This window comes from Mustela lutreola, chromosome 18 (genome assembly GCF_030435805.1).
Source record: "Mustela lutreola isolate mMusLut2 chromosome 18, mMusLut2.pri, whole genome shotgun sequence".
NCBI lineage: Eukaryota > Metazoa > Chordata > Mammalia > Carnivora > Mustelidae > Mustela > Mustela lutreola.
In genome coordinates this window covers 8,581,172-8,602,634 of record NC_081307.1, presented here as the reverse complement: position 1 = coordinate 8,602,634, position 21,463 = coordinate 8,581,172, and the positions used below count along the sequence as shown (strand labels likewise).

Sequence of the window (21,463 nt, the reverse complement as noted above, 5' to 3'; positions counted from 1 at the left end):
CTGGCCCCTCAGCCTGGAGTATGCCTGAATCCCAGCCACAGACATATTTCTTGGGCTCCCTCCAGGCTCCACCTAAACTGACCCTGATTGCTGGGCCCCGGTTCTTTCCCCAGGGCTCAGCCCCTCCAGCGTACCCATCCCTACCCAGCATGCCTCTTGAGGGAAGAAGGAAGAGACATGCTAGGAAGGGACTTCAGCCTGGCAGCAAAACAGGAGGCCAGGAGTTTGAGAACTTTCTCCACACCTTCCCAGACGCCTCCTCCTTACTCTTTGTGTTTCTACACAGATTTCCCCGTGCCATCTTTTTGTCTGTCACCTGGTGGAAACAACAGAACTTTCACAGATCAATTTTTGCACCCCCTGGCTTTATCTCCTTCCTCCTCCCCTCTTTTCCTCCGGCATGGGCCACCCAGTCCCAGTCCCCTTCACACCCCACCCTGCTCGCTTGGGTCCTCAGGGACCCAGGACTCCACCTTGGAAAGCCTGGTAGGCTCCAGTGCTGGGACTCTTCAGGCCAAGAAGTGCTAGAAAAGGTGCCTGTCTGCAAGGAGCCTCTTGTCTCTGTTCAGAGAAAGCTTCCAGGCAGTTCTGGGGCAATTCCGTGACTAGTCCTGTTTACTGCCCTGAAAGCCCTTCCACCCTATTATCCCACTTTCTGCCTTTTTGTAGACTTTGTGCCCCCTCTCCCCACTCTTTGCTTTTCCCCCTTCTAATGGATCTTCATTCGCAGTTTTCCAGGAAAGCAGAACTCTTGGCTCCCTTCCTGATCCATCTGTCCCACCCCTCAGCTCGGTCTGCAGTCCTGCAGCTGAGGGGGGTCTGCAGTCCATGCTCCTGTCCAGAGCAGGGGCCTTTCTGACTCACCCCCAAGGGGAAAGGTCTCATAGGAGATGGTGAATTTTGGGGAGAGCCTAGGTACGGGAGGGAGATGAAGACCCCTGTGAACCCCCCACCCATCCCTGGACAGCAGCTGATGGGGCTCCCCTTCTGCTTCTCTGCTCTGGGAGTGAGAGGAAGAGGGAGGGGGATAATAAGGAATTCTAGGAAAGGACTGATAATAGGTAACTCCAAAAGGAAATCGCCTACAAGGACCTTCTGGGACATCCGAGCAGCCTCTCAGAGGATCCCAGCCAGGGTCATAAATTCCTAGACCAGCTGCACTGAAAAGGCCCTCACAGATCAGCAAATCCAGCCCCTGCGTCTTGGTCTTAGGGCTGAGCAAACTGAGGCCAGGAGGAGAGGGCCTGGTGTCCTGACCCTAGATGACGCCAGGAGCAGCTGGTTGGGTTATCTTACACTTCTCTTGGGTGAGGGACTTGCTGTTCACCTGGCTGGACTTGGGACCCAAGGGACACAAAGCCACTTTTTAAAAAACCCAGTTCCTTCCCAGCAGAACCAAGGCCCTTTTGACCGGGGAACATTCCCAGGCTGGGTGGAGAGGAGGCAGGCAAGGTACAGGTCATTCTGGATTCTCCCAGAACCCACAAACCCTTGTCCGCTTCGCCTCTCCTTTCTGGGGCAGGAGCTGCCCACCACATCAGCAGCCCACACAGGGGAGAAGGGGCGATTGCCATTCAGATGCAGCTAGTGGTGGCCAGATCCTTTCGCTGGGGTTTGAGGGTCTCTAGAGACAGCATGGGGTGAAGGTGAGGCTCTTTCACTGCCCCTGTGCTTGCTCTAGCCTCAGAAAAACTGGTTCTCGAACACAGATCTCCCTCTGGACTGGCCCCTCCCCTCAGTGCCCCTCACCCCAGCTGCCAGGATCCAGTTAGGGGAGTTGGGGGCAAAGTGTGCCAACTGCCTTGCACATAGCCTGAGGGGAGTGGAAAGATGCTGGCTGGAGGGGCGGGTCCTTGCCAGCTTCCCCACCCCCTTCTCTTCCACCCTCTTTCCCCCATATGGTTCTCATAAGGTCTGGGCTCAGAGACAGCAGCCAGAGGAAGTGGCTGTGTACAGAGAGCTTTTGTGTAGGAGAGGAGGGGGAGGGGGAGAGAGCGGAGCGAAAGAAGGAAAGAAAAGAGGGAAGAGGCTGAGGATGGAAGGTGGGAGGCAGCTGGGAGACTTACCCTCCCGAGGCTGGGGCTCAGCTGCAGCACGCCCAGTGGGGACTCCTCACCCCGCCTGCGCCTGCCTGAACGAGGAGTCCAGAAAAAATCCACGGTCCCCTTGGACTTCGCAACTATGTTCAGGAGAAGCTGGCAGCAGCCAGCCCCTTCCCAGAGCTCCTGGGGACCCTTTGGGCTCCCTCATGTGCAGGATGTCAGGGTCCGTGGTCCCATCTCAGGGCAAGCTCTGGGCAGAGATCAGAGCCCTCTGGGGTTTACTGGTTGAGTCCTCATTGCGCCAAAGAGACTGGAGAGGCCACCACACTGAACTCCAAAGACAACCCCTATAATTCAGCTTCCCAGTGGTTCCAGGACCCAGAATGGGTCATTTGGCCTGAATTACTCAGAACATGTGCATGAACCCAGCCACTTCTGATCCCCAAGGAGGTCCCTTCCCACCGACTCCCACCAACTCTCCCCTGGATTACCTTCCTTGGTGGGGGGAGGGGGTGGTGGGCAATCCCTAGCCCTGGGGGGGTGAGTCTGAGAATTTCCCCCAAAGGCACAGACAAACCAGTGTAATTTGAACCTGACCATAAATTGACCCTTAAATTGGGGGTCATATTTTTAAAGGGAGAGAGTTTCCAAGCTTATGCCACAGGAGAAATCGTTGGGATAAGAATGCTTTCCTGAAGGAGAAGAAGTTCCAACCACCTCGGAGTTGCTCCATGTCCTTCCCTCCGGTGGGCTCTCCTCACCAGGTCCCAGAGAGGGGCGATGAGCTCCCCAGTGCCACACAGCCTGGACCAGTCCTCCTCACTCCTTTGTGACCCTGAGCTAGAGGTCCCTGCCCCCACAGCCCACCAGGAGAGCAGGGGAGAAGAGGAGAGGGAAATGGCACTGGGCTGAGGAACTAGAAGGAAAGTCCGGTAACGGCTCGGAAGGGGCGGCTTGGAGGGGCTGTTTATTTTCATTCCCCCAGCCCAGCGCTCTGTTCTATTTAGAGCTCAGACACTGACAGGACAAAGCTGCCTCCTCCCCTTCCTCCCTCCTCTGGCGGGCCCCCATCCTTCCCAAACTCCAGAACATTCCTTTGCTTTTAGGACTGGGTAATGGGGGTGGGGGAGCAGAGAAACGGTGGCGTGTAGCTAACTCGGGCAACCTCCCAGGACCCAGCTTCCTTAGCCCTGGGAGTGGGGAGGGACCATGGGAGACGGGAGGAAAGCGGTGTGCAAGATGGATGAGAGCAGGTGAGGGGCAGGGGAACCAGTCTGTCACTGAGGAGCAGCGAATGGGGCGGAGAGAGGACTGAGGAGGAGTTCCAGCCTGAACTTGAGGGGCCAGACATCTCCCAGCTGGAAAGGGAAGGGAAAGTCTGAGAGCCCCCCCCCCTCCCCCGCCACCCACCCACCTAGGGCTCTGTGCCTGCTGTGTGGCGAGGCAGAAACTTTAGACTTCAGCCTCCAGGAGACCCAGTATCCAGGATGGGAAAAGCCATCAAATAGAAGGAGTGGGAGTCTTCGGTCCAGACCCTTCTTTTACTAAGAAGAAACCTCCAGAGAGGGGTTGACCTGCTCAAGATCACGCAGCAACTAGCCAGACCCCAGGGCTCTTGGTCCCGGGTCAGCCCTCTTCGCCACGATGACCTCATCCCTGCGGACGGAGCGGGGGAGATAGTGATCTTCTTCCTCCATATGGACACATAAGCCAGGGCAAAGGGGCAGATAACCCAATAAACACGTGTGTATTTAGGGGACCTCGGACAAAATGTCTGCACAGAGTATTCAGAATCCGAGGGACCCAGGGCAGGTGGTTTCTAAAGATCGTCCCGGTGCTTCTCTCCCTCTCTTGCACCACAACTTCAGGACCACACCCGCAGGGGGCAGGGGAAGTTTCAGGAGGGCTGTACTGTGGAGGCAAGGGTGCTGTTTCCATGCTGTCAGGACTGAGCTCTGCCAAGACTGACTGACCAGGCAGGGGGCAGAACAGGGGCGACAGAGTAGGTGCAGGGGAGTGGAGGGAGGAGGAAACTGCTCTATGACATGAGAAAGCCAGGGTTCAGCATGAGCCCTGTCCTGGACCACCTCCACCTTGCCTGGGGCTCTCTGCCTCCAGAATCTGGTCCCTGGTCCCTTTGTTCTGCTGCACCAGCGGCCAGGAGGTGAGGGAGCTGGTGTCTGACCTCAGGGGCCATAGGTCTCGTCTCATCGTGGAGACGATACAGGCTCACAAAGCAGGACAGGATCAGGGCCTCAAGGCTCCCAAGAGAGAATTCTGTGGTGCAAAGATTAAAGGACTAATTTATACTTGAGTGTAAAAGACTAATAACAGGCACCTGGGTGGCTCGGTTAAGCATCTACTTTTCTCTCTGCCCTTCTCCCCTGCTCGTGATCTCTCTCTCTCTCTCTCTCTCTCTCTCTCGAAAAAGAAAAGAAAAGAAAAGACTGATAACAAATTGATCCTTTCAGGTTTATTTGGATTTGAAAAGAAATCCACTTTCTTCACCCAAAATTGTGACTCCACCTGGCCTGAGATTTTAGGCCATGTTTGGAGAAGCACTTAGGGCGGATTGGGAGTAACTTCCCAGCTTCCTTGAATCAAGTGGACATATACACACAAACATTCCATCCGGTCTGACACATGTCCCTCCACCTTCCATGAATGGAGGATTGTAGACCCCACGTCTCATTGATGTCTGTAGTACCATTGTGTCGCACAGGGCCGAGCACACAATAGGCATTAGTGTAGACTTGAAGATTGAATGAGTACCTAGGCATGAATGATCGCAGCAGACTTGATTCCGTGCACTCAAGCTAGGGTGCTGGGACCCCAGATCTCTAGCAAGGCACACCAGCCTCTGACCACCAATACCCCAATACCCTGGTAGGTTTCAGGCTCTTCTCAGGCTGCAGACTCCCTAAGATTAGTCCTCCCCATCTCAGCCCCGATTTCTTGGTCCTGCCTCCTCACAACCAAGCTGGGGTGCCCTTGTAGAGAGCTTAGGTTAGAAAAAAGAAGACAAGAAGGCTCCATGCATAGGAGCCATTCCAAGACTATTTTCTTTCCTGACCTTGACCTCAGGCCCTGCCTGGACAGTTCAGCTTCAAGGCTGAGGTCAGAGGCCAGACACAGCCCCCATAGCATGGGAAAGGAAAGGAAGGTCCTACCTGGTCTCCTTCAATACAGGTATTCAGGGCTGTGCGGACAGGCTTCCAGCCAAGGGAAGAGATGTTGAGGAAGTTTGGGAGCACTGTGCTGTGTGTCCTCTCCACCCTGGGGATCACTGGGGATCAGGCTAAATGGATGTGAAGGGCAGACCGGAAAGGAAGGGAAGCCACAGGAGGGCAGCCTTTAGCCGGAGGCTGTGCGTCAGGGCGGGGCCTGTGGACTAGAGGCAGTTTTCTTTTTGGAGACCCTTACTGTCATATCAAGCACACAGGAATGCACCCACCTCCTTCATGAAGTGAAACAGTTCTTGCTCATTGACATAGCTTGAAATTTGGTTGTTATGTACTTAAGTGTTCATCGCAATTATACAGCATTCCTATTTCATAAGCAGTGAAGATTTTTGTAGGTTTCAGACATGTTTACGGGCCCTGGAAATGCTCAGAGGCCGTGGGCATTATGCCTGCAGGAAGGGCTGGGAGTCCACTTTCACGGGCTGGTTCAGAGTGGCTGTGGGCCTGAGACCCCCCACTCATGGTCTCCCTAAGGCACCACTAAGGTGCCAGCAACAGATGTTAGAGACAGGTCCTTCTGAGCCCAGAGGGCCCTGGCGATGCCCTGAACTCCAGGCTCAGATTCCCTGCAGAAGCTGCATCCCCAAGTGTCCAGGCGTGAGGTCCTTGGATCTGTGTGTGTTACAGCAGAATGTGTGTGTTGGGGGCGGTGGTGGGGCATGACATGCGTGAGTCTTCCAGCACTTGAGAGAACAGTTTGGTTCAGGCATGCGTTGGCCCCATGTCCCACGGAGTAGTGCCCACATGACCGGTGCAGGGTCATCTCTGATGTGGGGCTGGGATCTGGTGAGTTCCTGTGGCTGCCCAGAGGCCACAGGGCCTCTCTATAGACGCCAGCCACTCGCTCCCTTGGCCTCCAGCCTCATTAGTGGTCACTCTGCTTGCTTGCTTCTCTTCCCTAAAATAGGACCCTAGCTGGGAGAGAGTTCTGGAATGGACTCAGTGTGCCCCCTCTCCTTGGCCTGATTTCAGACTCAAGGGTTAGAGAACAGGGGACTCCAGGGACCTGCCCCCCTCCCTGTGAAAATCTGATGCTGTTGGAGTGGTAGGCAGGGAGGGAGGGAAGAATGCTGGAGATGCCGGGCTGGGGGAGCCAGAGGTCGGAGAGGCTGGTGTGGTTGGGAAGGAAATCCACCTGGCAGGCTCCCTGTGCTATTGCAGGGCAAGGGGTTGGTGCCAACCTAGGAAGCAGCTGTCCAGTCGGGGTGGCAGGGCAGTTCGGAGGGGGCCAAGCTGGCACTATGTCTGCGAAGCTGGACAGAACCATAGGGCGAAGGCTCCCTCCTTCCCGCCCCATGGTTGAGGCCACCCTGCCAGCTTCTGTCCCATGTGACAGCCTAGCATGGTGGGAACATTTTTCTTCCATTGGACGAGGCCCTGTGTATGTTTCCCTCTACTCCCAGTAACTGCCAGCTTCCTACCTACCCCAAACAACGCCAGACCCAAGCACTTCCAGCCCCAAATCATTGCCCTCCCCACCCCCAGACCCACAAGGGGCAGCTCCCAGAGCTGAATTGTGCCAGAGGAACCCACTGGCACAATTGAAGCCATTCTCTGACCAGTCTGGGTCTCAAGCAAAAATTTCTTCAGCCCCATCTACGTTGTAAAGGCCGAAAGATCCAATTCTGGGTTTTGGGGGGCTGGGAGCATAGAAATATCTGCCTGAAGTTTGTCCAGGAGTTGGAAATGTGGAAGAAGGGGGGGCCATTAAGAGGAGAAGAACGAACGGGTATTTGCCTGGTGTCCCTGCTTTTGCGAATGGCTTAGAGAGAGTTGGGGATCAAGGACTTTTTCTCTGCCACAGAGAAGTATCTCCTTTCCAGACTTGATGGACTGGGGTTTGCACAGGGTTAGTCAAGCTAGAAATGTGGGCTGCAGCTGACGCCTTGCTTCTCCCCAGTACAAAAGTGGCTACTTTGTTGAGGGAGAGCGGGTGCTGCCAGACGGGGATAGGACACCAAGAGATGAGTTGTTCCTTGTTCTGGGCAAAAGGCTAATCTTCACCTGCCATCAGGAGCAGGTCCCCAACCCTGTGTGCTGCGCTCTCTCTCTCTCTCTCTCTCTCTCACACACACACACACACCCTACCCTGATTGCCTCCTATCCAACAAGCAACCCAGACTTCCTCCTGGGGAGCCAGGGACCACAAGGAAACTAGGTGAGGGTTAAGCCACTAGCCACATGGGGCTCTTGAGCACCTGTCACATGGCTGGTCTGAACTGAGATGTGCTGGAACAGTAGAACACACACAGATCCCAAAGGTTCCGTACTGAAAAAAAGGAAAAGGAAACTGTGATTTATCATTTCACATGTTGATTACATATTGAAATTAGAACTTCAATACATTGGGTTAACTAAAATACATGATTAGAATTAATTTTTTAACTTTAAAAAATATGACTACCCAGACATTTGAAATTATATACTCACCTCACATCATCGTACGTCCACTGACCAGCTCTGGGTTAAAGAATTTAGGGGTATGCAAAAGATGTTCAAGGGTTAAAGGCTGAAGAGTCTGAAGAATGTGGGGTGTACCCCAACACCACTTTTAGACCTGTGTGGACAGGATTCTCAAGTTAGGATCCCAGGTTTTAATCTCAGAGGTTTGGGTTTTGGAGGATTTTTAAAAATTTTCTGTTTTCAATTCAATGATCTATTTTTTAAAAATTAAAGATTTTATTTATTTATTTGAGAGAGGGAAACAGCATGAGAGGGAGCAGGTGAGCAGGGGGGAAGGGTGGAGGGAGTGGAAGCAGTAGACCCCCCACTGAGCGCCCTCCCCATGCAAGTCTCTATCCCAGGACCCCTGGATCATGACCTGAGCCAAAGGCCAACACTTACCTCACTGAGCCACCCAGACACCCCTCCATTCAATAATCTTTAAACAAAAATATTTTGCAGGTAATTTTGAGATGATTATTTACCAGAAGGTATTTTCCTAGTATAAGATTTTTATTTCTTAAGTCAGTGTTTCTCACACTAGAATCCTCAGACATATTCTCAGGAAGTAAGATACTTTTCCCTCCCTTTCGCAGGTGTGTAATCAGGTTTGAGAAGTAATATTCTCTGGCTTCCTCCTGCATGCGTGTGTGTGTGTGCGTGTGCGTGTGCGTGCGTGTGTGTGCGCGCGCGCTGTGATCATCTGGCAGCCCTGTCCCTCTCTCCTTCCATACCTTCTCCCTCCCCTGTTCCCCCAGCCTCATCCCCACAAACCAAGAAGGGGACAGGCCCTGGGAGAGACCCTTGGGACCGGGGCACGGGGAAGGTTGAAATACATGCCATTTCTCCACCTTTCTTCCTGACCCTTCAGGACACCTCTCTGATGTTACTCAAAATCCTGAGGGGTCCTTTCACCCCCTTTGACATTTAATGCCACCTCTGAGCCTCAAACTCCTCGGGTATATGAAGGAGCTGAAGCAGAGCTGAGGTGAGGCAGGCTTTGATTGAAAAGTCACACTGTCAGGAGCCTGTCCCCACTGAGGGGGCCACCGCAGCCCCCCTCCCCCACCCCAGGGCCTGAATGAGACCATTAGAGGCCCTGAGAACTGACATGATGATTTAGGATTTACCACCATGGATAATGCCAATTAAAATTCTCCTAATCCGTAAAATGGGAATAAAGGGGGCCATGTGAGTTCTAATGACTCATGTAATGGCAACTGTGATGAACTTTTGGAAATGTCAAGATTGTGTGTAAGTGTGTGTGTGTGTGTGTGTGTGTGAGTGCGAGAGAGAGAGAGAGAGAGAGAGAATGTGCCATTTGGAAACCCAACATCACCCCCACATCCCCTTCACACAGTCACTCTTCAGGTGCTACTAGGAAGTGTCAGTGTTGGAGGGACAGTTAGGTGGGGACCAGATAGGTAGGAGGGGTCTGTTTGGAAAGCCTAGAAGGGAGGAAGCCCCCCTTCCACTCTTGCCTCCATCCTGGCTATTGTATGTTCTCCAAGAGCTTCCTGAAGATGGACTGGTTGGAACGTCAGATGTCTAGGGTCGTCTCACCGCCTGTCTTGATCCATTCACCTTGAATTCACCAGTCAGCTTGGGGACAGAGCTGCTCGCATGCCTTGTCCCCACCCCGCACTTGAGATCGCCTTTACTGTGCATCCCAGAGGCTGCCCAGTCGAGAGGAGTTTCCAGACCTGTACCTCTGACCCTCCCATGTCCACCAATAAGAGCAAAGAAGTGAAACCCTTTGTCTCGGCCCAGAGCAGGCAAGAGTTTGGGCTGGGAGGCTCATTAAAGTGTTTTAATAAGCAATTAACTCAAAGGATGAGCCCTTTGGCTGGTATGGAACTTCCTCCTCCCAGGGAGGGAGTCTGGCAGAGAAAGGCTAAGTGGGTGGGCAGAGTGGGTTTAGTCAGTAGCTTGGGGCCTCTTTCCTCCCCCTTTTAAATACAAATAAATAAACAGAACCTCCGAGTGGGCAGAGGCAAAGGCTGAGGCCTGGGCCTCCTCTACCAGGCCCCGGGCTGTCTCAGCTTTCTGTCAAGGCCGTGGACAGGCTTGGGGAGGCAAGGGTGCTCAGTCCCTCTGAGCCAGGGCCTTTGAGGGCTAGGAAGAGTCCCCTTCTGTGAAGTCCTCCGCTCACAGAGTGGGGCCCAAGGGAGGACAGCTCCTCCCACCTGCCCGGCCTCCTGTTCCTCCTGGCAGAGCTCTGACCCAATTCGGGCCATTCTCCCACTCTCCTCAGGATATGGGGCTGCCCCCTCCCAGGGGGCAGGAGGAGGGTGCTGTGGCTCAGGCCCGTGGGTCCAAGGTGTAAAGGGGGCATTGCACCTGGACCCCTGCTCAGTCTGCTTGCCTGCAGAGCCCTAAGTCAGATCCAGGCCATGGGGGAACCCAGGGCAGGTGAAATGTCTGGTTAGGGGCTCAGTGGGCTATCCAGGCTGCCTGAACCATTCACTGGCTCTTTCCTGTAATCGCGAGCGGAGGGTGGGGCTCCTGCTTCGCACAACCTCAGGGGGCGCCACTGATACAGAAAAGAACATGGTTGTACTGAGGAAACCGAACCCCCTCTCCAGCCACACTTTCTGGCTTGTAACAGCATGTTCTCCTGCCTGTGTTTTCCCTGTTCCTTCAGGCTCCTGAGCAACAACAAGATTACTGCGCTCCGGAACGGATCCTTCTTGGGACTGTCCCTGCTGGAGAAGCTGTAAGTGCTGGGGCAAAGGGGGGCAAAGTTGGGGGCTGGTGGTCATGGGCAGGAAGTCAGTCCAGGCCGGGTGAGGACCCCTGGGTGCCGAGGGGAGCCCCTCAACCCCAGACCCTGCTGGCTAAGTGAGGCCCAGAGTCAGACCCACGGGAGCCCTGCCCAGGACTTGACCACCAGGTGGAGGCTACAGAGAGAGGGACCAGCTCCTTCCCCAGTGACAGCAGTGAGAAGTACAGGGAAACCTGGCTGGTCTAGGCAATGATGGGGCTCCGGGAAGTTCATTAACGCTCTTTAATGAGCACTTAGCTGTGAGAGCTGAGCCCCTTAGCTGGCCAGATGCCACCTCCCTGCTCCAGCTGGGGGCCCAGCATAAAGGGCTGAGGATGATTGGGTGTGACTGAGGCCTCTTTCCTCCTCCCCAACCCCATCCCCAAACAAATCAACAAACAAAGCCCCATGGGGCTAGTGCCCTGGGCTAAGGGTCGAGAAAGTGGATCCCATCCACAGGGCCCCCACCCAACCTGCCGTGCTTTGGGGCTGCATCCCTATAGTGCCAGCCCTAGGCTCAGGACTTCAAGGGCTCTGCTGGCCAGAAGGGGCTTTTTCCCCAGAGTTGAGGGCAAGTAACTTAACCTGCTGAAGGAGGGGACCAAACCAACCCCTCAGTTCCCTGTTCGACTGGCCTGCTCCAGAATCCACCCTTGGGTCCTGTCTCCTCCGCAGGAGACCTGAGCCTCTGTCCCTCCAGAGCCTGATCCTTGCTTTCTCCCCTGCCCTGTCTCCTACCTCTGCTCCCATCCTGAGGGTTCCCAAATCTTTCAGCAAGCCTCCTGCTGCCCGACTCCGCCCCCACCCCCCACCCCGTCTGCCCTTTTGCCTGCCAGGCGTGGATCTGGTGTGATGGGGGATACAGAAAAATAAGGTGGAAGTCTGCCCTCAAAGAGCCCAAGCTCACGGTCTAGCGGAGTCCGTGAATGCCACGTGTGCTAGAATTGAGTAGGTCGGGGTTTCCACGAAACCCGAAGGAGGGACAGCACTGAGCGGAGAGGGCTGGACAGTTGGAGGGTAACTGGGAGGCGGTCTGTCCGTGACATGCACTGTAGGTCTTCAGCCGTGACAGCAGTCTTGTGAGGTCGTCTCCATTACAGCCCACTCACAGGGGAAGGGAAAACCTGTCCACACACTCCAGCGCCGGGAGGAGAGCTCAGTGGCCTGGCTGGCTTTGTGGCGGTGTGGAAGGGCAAACCCATGTTTGGGGTGGAAAGGAAGAGTGTGCTGTCTTTGCTCTGGGGTGTGCTGGGCTGGGGGGGGGTGGGGTGTCGGGATGTTGACAGTGGTGCGTGCACCCAGCTCCGTGACCAGGTCCCTCGTCCAACTGCCTTGCCGCTCACAGAGCTGGTGGTCCAGATGGGGAGAAAGGGCCGCCCCCAAGCTGCTCTTACAAAGTCTCCTTGGCCACCAGCAGCTCGGGAAAGTTTTTATCCCCCACAAGCGGTTAGGCCTGTGGGAGCTCTGATTCCTGCACTCAGGCCAAGCCTGGTCTCCGAGGGCTGAGTGGCAGGAAGCCACACGCTCTCTCCAGGGATCTTTGCAGGATGACAGACTGTAGCTGCCCCCACGCCTTTGCCCAGCCCCACCAGAGCCTGTCACGGCCCAGACTCGCTGTCCTTTCTCACTACCACGAACGAGATGGCTCTGAGCCTCTTGGGGTCCCACTGACCTCTTCCCAGCTTTACCCTCTCGCTTTATCCATCCAATACCCACCAGGTCTCCCCACTTCTCCTCCTCTAGTCTCATGAGGGTCAACTTCCAGATGGAGAAGAAAAGCAGGTCCTTTCCTTCCCACCCGTGCCCATGTACTGAATCTTGCCAGCAGCGGGGACCTAAGTCAGTGCCCAGCATGTGCTTCCAAAGCCTGGGAGGCAATCAGAGAAAAATGAGAGTGTGGTCAAGGAATAATGACTAAGAGCTAAATCACATGCCGTGGCAGGTGCACGGGGCAGGAGCCAGATGAGAATTCAGAATATTGAGGGTAAGCCCCACTCTTTTAGGGATCCTCCAAGGCCTCCATTCCAGAGATATTTACCGAGCCCCTTTTGGGTGCGGAGCTCTGTTCTAGGCATTGGGAGTGAACACAACAGACCCAGCACCTGCCCTCAGGGAACTTACCCTCCACAGTAAGTTATAGCAAATAAATGTGTACCAGGAGATAAGTCTACAAAGAAAAAGCAGGATAAGGGAGAGAAGGCAATGGTGGTAGAGAGAGGTTGCTATGAGGAGCAGAGGGTGCTGTTCCTTGCTGTGTAGAGAGGTCAAAGAAGGCCTCATTGACAGATGATTGAGCCCAAGGTCTAAGGGAGGGAAGAATCTGGAGGGATTCAGACGGGAGGAGTGCAGGATCTCCAGCCTGGTTGATCACCACTGTATCAGTCAGGTTCTCCAAAGAAGGAAAACCAATAGGAGACGTGTGTGTGTGAATCTTTATATAAAGACACAAGGAAATTATTTTATATTAGTTCTTCATAAAGAAATTTATTTTAAGGAAATGGGTTTGTGTGATTATGGGAGCTGGCAAATTCAAAATCTGTAGAAGGACAGGCCGGCAGGCTGGGAAGTTAGGCAGGAGATGATGCTTTAGTCTCCAGACAGAATTTCTTCTCCTGGAAACCTCAGGTTTTGGCTCTTAAGTCCTTCACCTGTTTGGGTGAGGCCCACCCATGTTCTCCAAGGTAAGGTAATCTCCTTTATTTAAAGTCAGCTGCTTGTGGAGGTCCACTGCAGTTACACATTCCTTCACCGTAATGCCTCCATTAGTGTTTGGTTAGGTTACAAGGTGCTGTCGCCAGCTGAACGGACACATAAAGCTAGTCATCAAAACCACTGGCCTGCTATGGGATGGGGAGAGACCCTGTGCCCCCCTCCCAGAGATGCTAATTCATCAGGTCGGCAGGGGCCTGGGAATTTTTTACAAGGTATGCAGACGATTCTCATGCTTATCCGGGGTTGGGAACCGGTGGACCAGATGACCCCGAGACTGTGGGCCTATTCATCACAAATGAGACGCTGTGGCCTGGCGTGCCGTTGGTGCCAGGAAACACTGATCTCTCTGTCCTGTCAGGCTCAGACACCCAGGCTTGGGCAGCTGAGTCCAGGGCAGCCTAACATCCCACAGTCTGTGAGCGGCAAGTCCCGTGGGAGGGTTGGGGCCTAGCCTAATAATTGAAATGGAAGGTCTGGGCCACAGAGAAAGCCAGCATTGCCTCCTTGTGCTGAGCGCCCTTCTGGTCTTTGAAAATGGGTCAAATCTAAATGTGTGTGGTGGGGGAGGTCAGCCTGGTCCCAGTTAATGCATGGAGGGGCCTCAAGGCTGAGAGGGGATAGAGAGAGGGCGCCGTGTAGGAATGTGCCTGAGATGATCTCAGGGGAGGACAGGTGCTTCAGAGAGGCTGGAGAGGGGAGCCAACCTTGTGGGGCTCTATCGGCCATGCGGGTCCGATAAGAAAACCCGAGACGGGGTCCAGCTGAGAAGAGGTTCACGGCCAGCCCATGGCATGTACAGAATCGTTCAGATGGGCGTGAGACCCTGTCTCTGGGCCCTCCCCTCCATATCCCACCAGCCCCAGGCATGGACAAGCCTGTCTGTCCCCCAGAGGAAAGACTTCTGAGGTGGAGGAGATGGGGTGGGCGATGAAGGGCACAGAACTCCCTTTAGAGTCAAAGAGGCCTGGGATTGAATCCTGCCTCTGTCATTGTCTTTCTGGGTGCCTCTCCAAGCCTAGGGTTTCTCCCCTGGGAAAGGGAGCAATTGGGACTCAGACAGGCTGTCATGGGGATGGCGTGGGCTTTCGGTAAATACCTCTCCCCTTCCCTTCTCTGAAGGGTTTGAAGTTGGAAGATGTTATATTGCAGCCCCTCGTTGCATAGGATTTGCCCAGAGCTCCCTCAGTCTCCGGAGGGGGAGGGGGCAGTCCTGGAGCTGAACCGTGGATTCAGAGTCCCAAAAGGACTCTGCGATGGCCCACCCATCTGGTGGTGGCCATCTCCGCCCACATCCCCCACCACGCACATTCAACAAGGAGTGGGCCACCCGAAGACGTTCCTGGGCTCCGAGGGTGCCCCGGTCACAGTGAAATCCCCCAGACTGGGGACCAAGTGGGCCGCGGGAGAGACAGCCCCCAGAGTAGGCCAAGGGAGAGAGACTGGGCATGCCAGCAAGCAAGTGGCTCTGTGCGGACACGAGCCCCTCCCAGGCCCTTGCATGCCTGGAGGAGAGGGCCTGGTGAGGGGAGCCTGGTCAGCCCGGGGATGATTTGTCATTGCCTAATGAGATTAATGAGCCCCGGGGGCTGGTATGCAGCGGTGCTGGGGCACTCATTAGAAGCAGATGCTCATGGGAATGATGGCAAGGGAGGGGGGTTTTGGGGGTGGAGTGCTTCTCACCCGCCAGGTGGTTTCCATTAATCTATGGGCGGGGCCGTGAGCACGGCGGCCCGGCCTCATCCTCCGCCCCTTCCCACCCGGCTCTCGCACTAGGGAAGAATGCAGCAGAGAGGCTGCTGACGCTGGGAGCCCCCGAGGGCTGGGAAGGGGCGGCTTGTGGGCTTGGGGACAGACCTTGTGTCCACGCTTGTAGCCCCAGTGCCTGGCTTTCTGTACGTGCTGAATAAATACCTGATATCGGAGACAAGAGGGGCCCGGCCAGGGGTAGGACCATCTCAGTTTTCTCCAGCCACATCCTCTCCCACACCCTCCGTACCTGCGCGGGGGTCTGGCCGGCTTGGAAGTCCTGGAGGGCCCAGGGAAAGCTGCTCTGCGGCCTCCAAACCTATAATTTGGTTTCTGAACCCACAAGCAGGGAGGTCTGGGGGGGCTGGAGGGAGCCGACTTGGGGCCACCCCACCCTGTCCAGGCGTGGTACGGGGCTCACCCTCACACGTGCTCACTCTGGTGTGCAAACTCAACTCTTTAACAGCTTTCGTGGGATGGAATTAACATCCCAGAACGTCCACCCACTTAGAGCGTGCCCTTCGACGGCTCCGAGTGTATTTACACAGTCCTGCAGCCATCACCGTCTAATTTTAGAACATTTTCATCATGTCGGAAGGCAACCGGGCATGGGCCACAGCCACTCCCCGCTCCCCCTCCTACTCAGCCCTAAGCAACCACTAATCTCTCTGCCTCTATAGATTTGCCTCTTGTGGACATTTCATCTAAGTGGAATCACATCATATGTAATCTTTTATAACTGGCCTTCTTTCACTTAGCGTAATGGTTTCAAGCTCCATCCAGATTATAGCACAGATCAGCAGTTCATTCCCTAAAAGTCTGTTGTGCAAATAGAGCACAAATGCGTTATCAGGTGACAGGCACTCGGGAAGTTTCCACGTTGGGGCTGCGACCCTTCCTGTTCCGGTTTTCGTGCGCCTGTTCCCTCGTGTCTCCTGGATATGTCCCTGGGCATGCTGGGTCCCTTGGTAACTCTGCCAAACTGGTTTTCATGGTGGCTGCACCATTTTACACCAGTAATGGAGAAGGGGTCCAGTCTTTCCACACCCTCATTAACTGGTGCTGTGGCCCGTTTTTCTCTGATCACTGTCTTAGCGCCTGCGAGGGGATATCACTGTGGTTTCACTTTGCATTTCCCTGATGACTAATGGTGTCTACCATCTTTTCGTGCGTTGTTTGATCATTTGTATCTGCTCTTGGAAGAAATGTTTATGGACATCCTTTGCCCATTTTTTTTTTCCAAGCTGGTTTGTCCTTTTATTATTGAGTTGGAAGAGTTCTTTGTATATTCTAGATGGGAGTCACTTATTGGATATATGATTTGCAAACATTTTCTCTCATTCCTTGGGTTGCTTTTCACTTTCTGGATGGTGTCCTTCAGACAGCAGAAGTTTTCAGTCTTTATGAAGGACACTTTATTAATCTTGGGCTGACACACTCCGTCTTACACTCGGCTTCCTGAGCTCAGCTTTCCCAAGAAGGATGGAGGGTGTGATTTGCTCTCAGGAACACCCCCCCGCACCCCACCACCCTCCCAACACCCCCCAACACCACCCCCACCCCCACCCCCCGCCACCGCCCCAACTTCTGCCATAGAGTCCCTCCCTTCCACACTGTCCTAGATACTGGGAGAGGGGCCTTGAGTCAGGGTACCCTGCTCCGGGTTGGGGGAGGGGTGGTGGGGAGGGGACACTCTGTCCACACACCACACTGTTCCCAGCTTCCAAGACCTGGGCTCTGTGGGAACAGGGAGAAGAGGAGAGATTCCACATCACTGAGACATCTGTTTGCCCTCATGACCTCACCTAAAAAATGGAGGGATCTTGGGGCACCTGGATGGCCCAAGTAGTGGATCTTGATCTTGGAGCTGTGAGTTCGAGCCCCACACTGGGTACAGAACTTCCTTAAAGTTTTTTTAAAAATCTTAAAAAAAAAAAAAAAAAAAAAAAGAAGTGAAGGGATCAGGTTATACAATCTAGGGCAGGAGTGCATCTCCTGGGTTCCACAGGCCCCTTGAAATCATGGACACAGTGTTGGGTAGAGTGCATTTTTCTGAGACAGGAGTCCATAGCAAGAAGCACCAACCTATAGGGACCTTACTGGTCAAAAAAAAAAAAAAAAAAAAAGAAGAAGAAGAAGAAGAAGAAGAAAATAAAAGAAAAAAAAAAAAAATCCAGGCTCTAGGATAGCATTTTCTCCTGCTGCTAGGGAGGGTTTAGCCCAGACCAGCTTCCCCCTACCTTAGGGACCAGGACCCCATCATCAGGCTTTGAGAGCTCAGCCCAGTGAGCAGCCCCTGGCTTGTATCCTTCAGGAGAAGACTCCAGGACTGGCCCATCTGGGCACTGCCTGGGTCACCCCTGAAGCCACTTTGTGGGCGGGAGGCAAGGGGGCAGGCATGCCAATGCTTAGTGGCAGCTTCCCTCTCAGAGGGCCCCGGCGTGGCTCTGGGCTGCAGGAAATCCAGGGCAGGAAGGGGCTGGGGCCCAAGTGGCCGCCTTGCTCCCATCTGCAGAGCATCAGTGGGGCATGCCGGGTGGGGGTTCTCAAGGGGGGCCGGGGAGGAAATGAGAATAAACACAGCTAGTGGAGAGGGAAGGGGCGGGGGGCTGCGGCCTCAGCCCCTTGGCAGCCCATGAAGGGAAGTGACACAATGAGGAATGTGTTTCCCTCTGCCCTCCCCCGCGTGGGGGTGGGAGGCAGAGCCCTGAGAATGGCCAGACCCCAACGGGGCCAGGGGGCACATGCTGGAACAGCACCAGAGGAGGGTGCTATGAGAGTGGGGAACCAAAAGGGGGCTGCTGGCGGGAGGGGCAACCCAGAGCAGGCTGGGCGCTTCCCCCCAACCCCCACCAACCCCGTCCATCTCCAGTCTCCATGCTGCATGAGCATCGAGGTTCTTCCTTCTTGCACATTCCCTGCTGGTGGTGCACCACCAGCGAGCCAGGGTATGGAAGCCATCCCTTCTCTAGGGAGCTGGCCTCTTCTGTTGGCTTCTTTTCAAGGGACTCAGGGTTATGGAGACCAACTCCTTGGTATGAGGGTGTTTCATTTCTCTCTCTCAGGGTGTTTTTGTCCCCAGCTGAGACTGGCTGTGCGAAAACAGGCCCCCTGGTGGGATGGCACCTCCCTGTCCTGGACACCCATTTCCTCTCCCAGAGCTGGGAGTGGCTACTTAACCCCCTCCTGCCCAGGATCCAGAGATATCCCTGAGACTTTAGCAGGCAAGGCCACGTTGCCCAGGGTGCCAGCCTGGGCTGGAGGGTCGCAGGGCCTTGGAAAACAGGTTGACCACAGATATCCGTCAATCTCCTCTTTCCTGTACAGGCTCTTTGCAACAGGTTGGTTACTCGGGAGCCCCCCATCCCTGCGCTCTGCCTCCTAAGCCCCCAGGTGGAGAGCAGAGTCAAGCCAGGAGGCTGCAGCCAACATCCCAGGGTCCCAGGAGGGGAGGCGGGCTGGCTGAGCAGTGAGGCTTCCTGCTGCATTGCCCTGTGGGGCTGCAGTCGTCCTGGTTGGGCTCAGGAGAGACTCAGGTGGACCTTGAGGATGAAAGAGAGGAGGGCTGCTATCTGGTCATGTGGTTGCTTTGAGCACCAGGATGCTGGGACAGAAGCTGGCCTGATGCCTCTCCTGCACCTCATTCCTGGGTGTGTGTGTGGGGGGGGGGGGCTTGGCCCCGTGGAGCCCTGGAGGGGCACCACCTTCTGTCTGGACCTACTGGAGCTCAACCTAGACACTTTGTTTCCCTTGCCACCTTCCCTCAGCACTGCAGGCTCCTGGGAGACCTGGGGGGAAGGCCGGTGAACAAGGCTTTACTACCCGTCCCCAGCCTTGCCTTCCCCATCTGAAGAATGAGTGGCCACCGTGGGGGTGGGGAGGATTTATAGTTCTGCCCTGGAGTCAGAGGCCGGGATGGGCCTCCAGGTGGTCATCAGCTTCATTCTGTGTCTCCTCACTGGTTGGATAGAGAGATCAACACGTGGAAATACCACCCCCCAATGCCGGACTCCAGAAGGTCTTACTTTTGTATGGTAATTTACAAAAGACTTAAAAAAAAAAAAAAAAAAGACTTTAGCACCCATTTTCTTTTCTTTTTTTTTTAAGATTTTATTTATTTAGTTGACAGAGATCACAAGTAGGCAGAGAGGCAGACAGAGAGTGGAAAGGAAGCAGGCTCCCCGCTGAGCAGAGAGCCCAATGCTGGGCTTGATCCCAGCCCCCTGGGATCATGATCTGAGCCGAAGGCAGAGGCTTTAACCCATTGAGCCACCCAGGTGCCCCTAGCACCCATTTTCAAATGGCTCTCATAGCAGCCCCTGTGAGATCCTTGGTGGCTCAGATTGGAACAACATGGCCAAGGCCTCCCGGCTCCTAGTTCAGTGCTGGCTCCAATCCTTGTTTCCACCATGTTCTGCTTCCTCATCCCAGGGGTTCCTGTCCCATCTCTTGGCTTCTCTATTCTTCCTGACAACTTTTTGACCAGCACCCCTTGATGGTAGTGGGGGGAAGGGGTGCGGCAAGTAGACCTAAGTGAGAGGTCAGGTCCTTCATCCAACCTCCTCACGAGGGCTGAGGACATTTAGAAGAAAATCCAGTTGCCAACACTGCTGATAAAAATGAGGCTTCTCCGTCCCAGCGGAGCGTGAGGCCCCCAGAGCGGGAGAGCTGTGAGGGCCCCCACTTGCCTCCCACAGGGACCTGAGGAACAACGTCATCAGCACGGTGCAGCCTGGTGCCTTCCTGGGCCTGGGGGAGCTGAAGCGTTTGTGAGTGGCATGTCCGGCTTCCCAAGCCCTCCTAGCCCTCCCCATCCTTGGAGATGGTCCCCTGGATCCCATGATCAACTGTTCCTTCTTGTCTCCCCACTCACAGCACCTCTCTCCCCACACAGTGTATGGGGGAGGGCAGAAGGGGGAGACACTTGAAGCCCATCTCCTTGTTCTTCCTGATCCCCACATAAGCCCCGGCCACACACGTGTGTTCCGCACAAGTGGGTCCGTGTGCTCCTGTGTGGCCAGCTTGCTGACGTCGTGTGTGTCCCCCTAGAGATCTCTCCAACAACCGGATTGGCTGTCTGACGTCTGAGACCTTCCAAGGCCTCCCCAGACTTCTCCGTCTGTGAGTGAGGGGCCATTAGTGGGGAGGAGGGGGAGGGACGGCTCACCCCAAAGGAGAGGTTGGGAGGAAGGAGGCAGCACCAGACCCTCATAGCCTCCCCCCCCCCCATTCCCTTCACTCACTACTCCCTCCTCTGGCCCAGGAAGACCCTAAAATCCTGGCTCCCTCTCGCCTATCCCCTACAGAAACATATCTGGAAACATCTTCTCCAGTGTGCAACCTGGGGTCTTTGATGAGCTGCCAGCCCTTAAGGTGGTGTGAGTATCTGTTCCCAGCCCAAGGACTCAGAGCCCTACATCCTTTCTCTGTCCAGGAAGGACACACCTGAGCATCATGACCACGGCGCCCTACCTTATGAGTAGGTGGGACGGGCGACGGCTGACACCGCCATATTTGCCTTCCCACTAGGGCTAGGCTGGTGGTGCACACTACCCCGAATGTGCCCCTTCCAGCCTCAGTCTCTCCCAGGGCTCCATCCCCCCAACCCCCCAGAATCCACACTCCCTTGCTCCTCTCCCCATTCTGCAGCGATCTTGGCACTGAGTACCTGACATGTGACTGTCGCCTCCGCTGGCTGCTGTCCTGGGCCCGGAATCGCTCCCTGCAGCTCTCCGAGCGCACCCTCTGTGCCTACCCCAGTGCCCTACACGCCCAGGCCCTGGGGGGCCTCCAGGAAGCCCAGCTGCGCTGCGGTGAGCACAGCCTCCCCCTGCACACCTGCCCCTTGGTGCAGAAGCGCTCCAGAAGGGCCCCCGCTGGTTCCAGGCTCCCTCTGCCTTAAGTGTTATGGGGTGGTGGGCACCTTCTCCAGGGCATGCCTCCTCTCCCTCAGATCCCTCAGGGCTCCTTCTCCAGCTGTCAGTGCTCCTAGACTTTCTTTGGGGGCAGCTGCTTTGCTTATGTTTTCATCGGGTCCCCCTCTTGGGGTGACAAGTGTGCCCTAGAAAGGAGCACTTTGATCTGCTCATCCAAAGCCCACCTGTTCCTCTCTTGTGCTCTCACTTCCAGAGGCTTTCTCCTGCACCCTTTCTTCCCCAGCTCAAGGGGAGCTCCCATCAGATGGGGCCTGGCCCTGCCCAGGCTGGCCTGTCCCACCCTGGTGCCTGGTGCCACCCCCCCATGTCTCCTCCCACAGAAGGGGCCCTGGAGCTGCACACGCACCACCTCATCCCATCCCTGCGCCAAGTCGTGTTCCAGGGTGACCGGCTGCCCTTCCAGTGCTCTGCCAGCTACCTGGGCAATGACACTCGCATCCGCTGGTACCACAACCGGGCCCCCCTGGAAGGCGACGAGCAGGCGGGCATCCTCCTGGCAGAGAGCCTCATCCACGACTGCACTTTCATCACCAGGTACCAGCCCTCCTGCCCCTTCCCAGCCCAAGGTGGGGGTGTGGG

General features: G+C 55.3%; 1 protein-coding gene across 1 annotated transcript in view; it reads left to right on the top strand.

The window, feature by feature from the left end:
• The window catches only part of ADGRA2 (adhesion G protein-coupled receptor A2), a 34,593-nt gene that overhangs the window by 2,831 nt on the left and 10,299 nt on the right, over positions 1-21,463 (top strand). The window contains exons 2-7 of the mRNA XM_059156274.1: positions 10,371-10,442; positions 19,646-19,717; positions 19,998-20,069; positions 20,255-20,326; positions 20,598-20,761; positions 21,205-21,418. Coding sequence (XP_059012257.1) covers positions 10,371-10,442; positions 19,646-19,717; positions 19,998-20,069; positions 20,255-20,326; positions 20,598-20,761; positions 21,205-21,418 — 666 coding nt within the window. The remainder of the gene's footprint in view (positions 1-10,370; positions 10,443-19,645; positions 19,718-19,997; positions 20,070-20,254; positions 20,327-20,597; positions 20,762-21,204; positions 21,419-21,463) is intronic.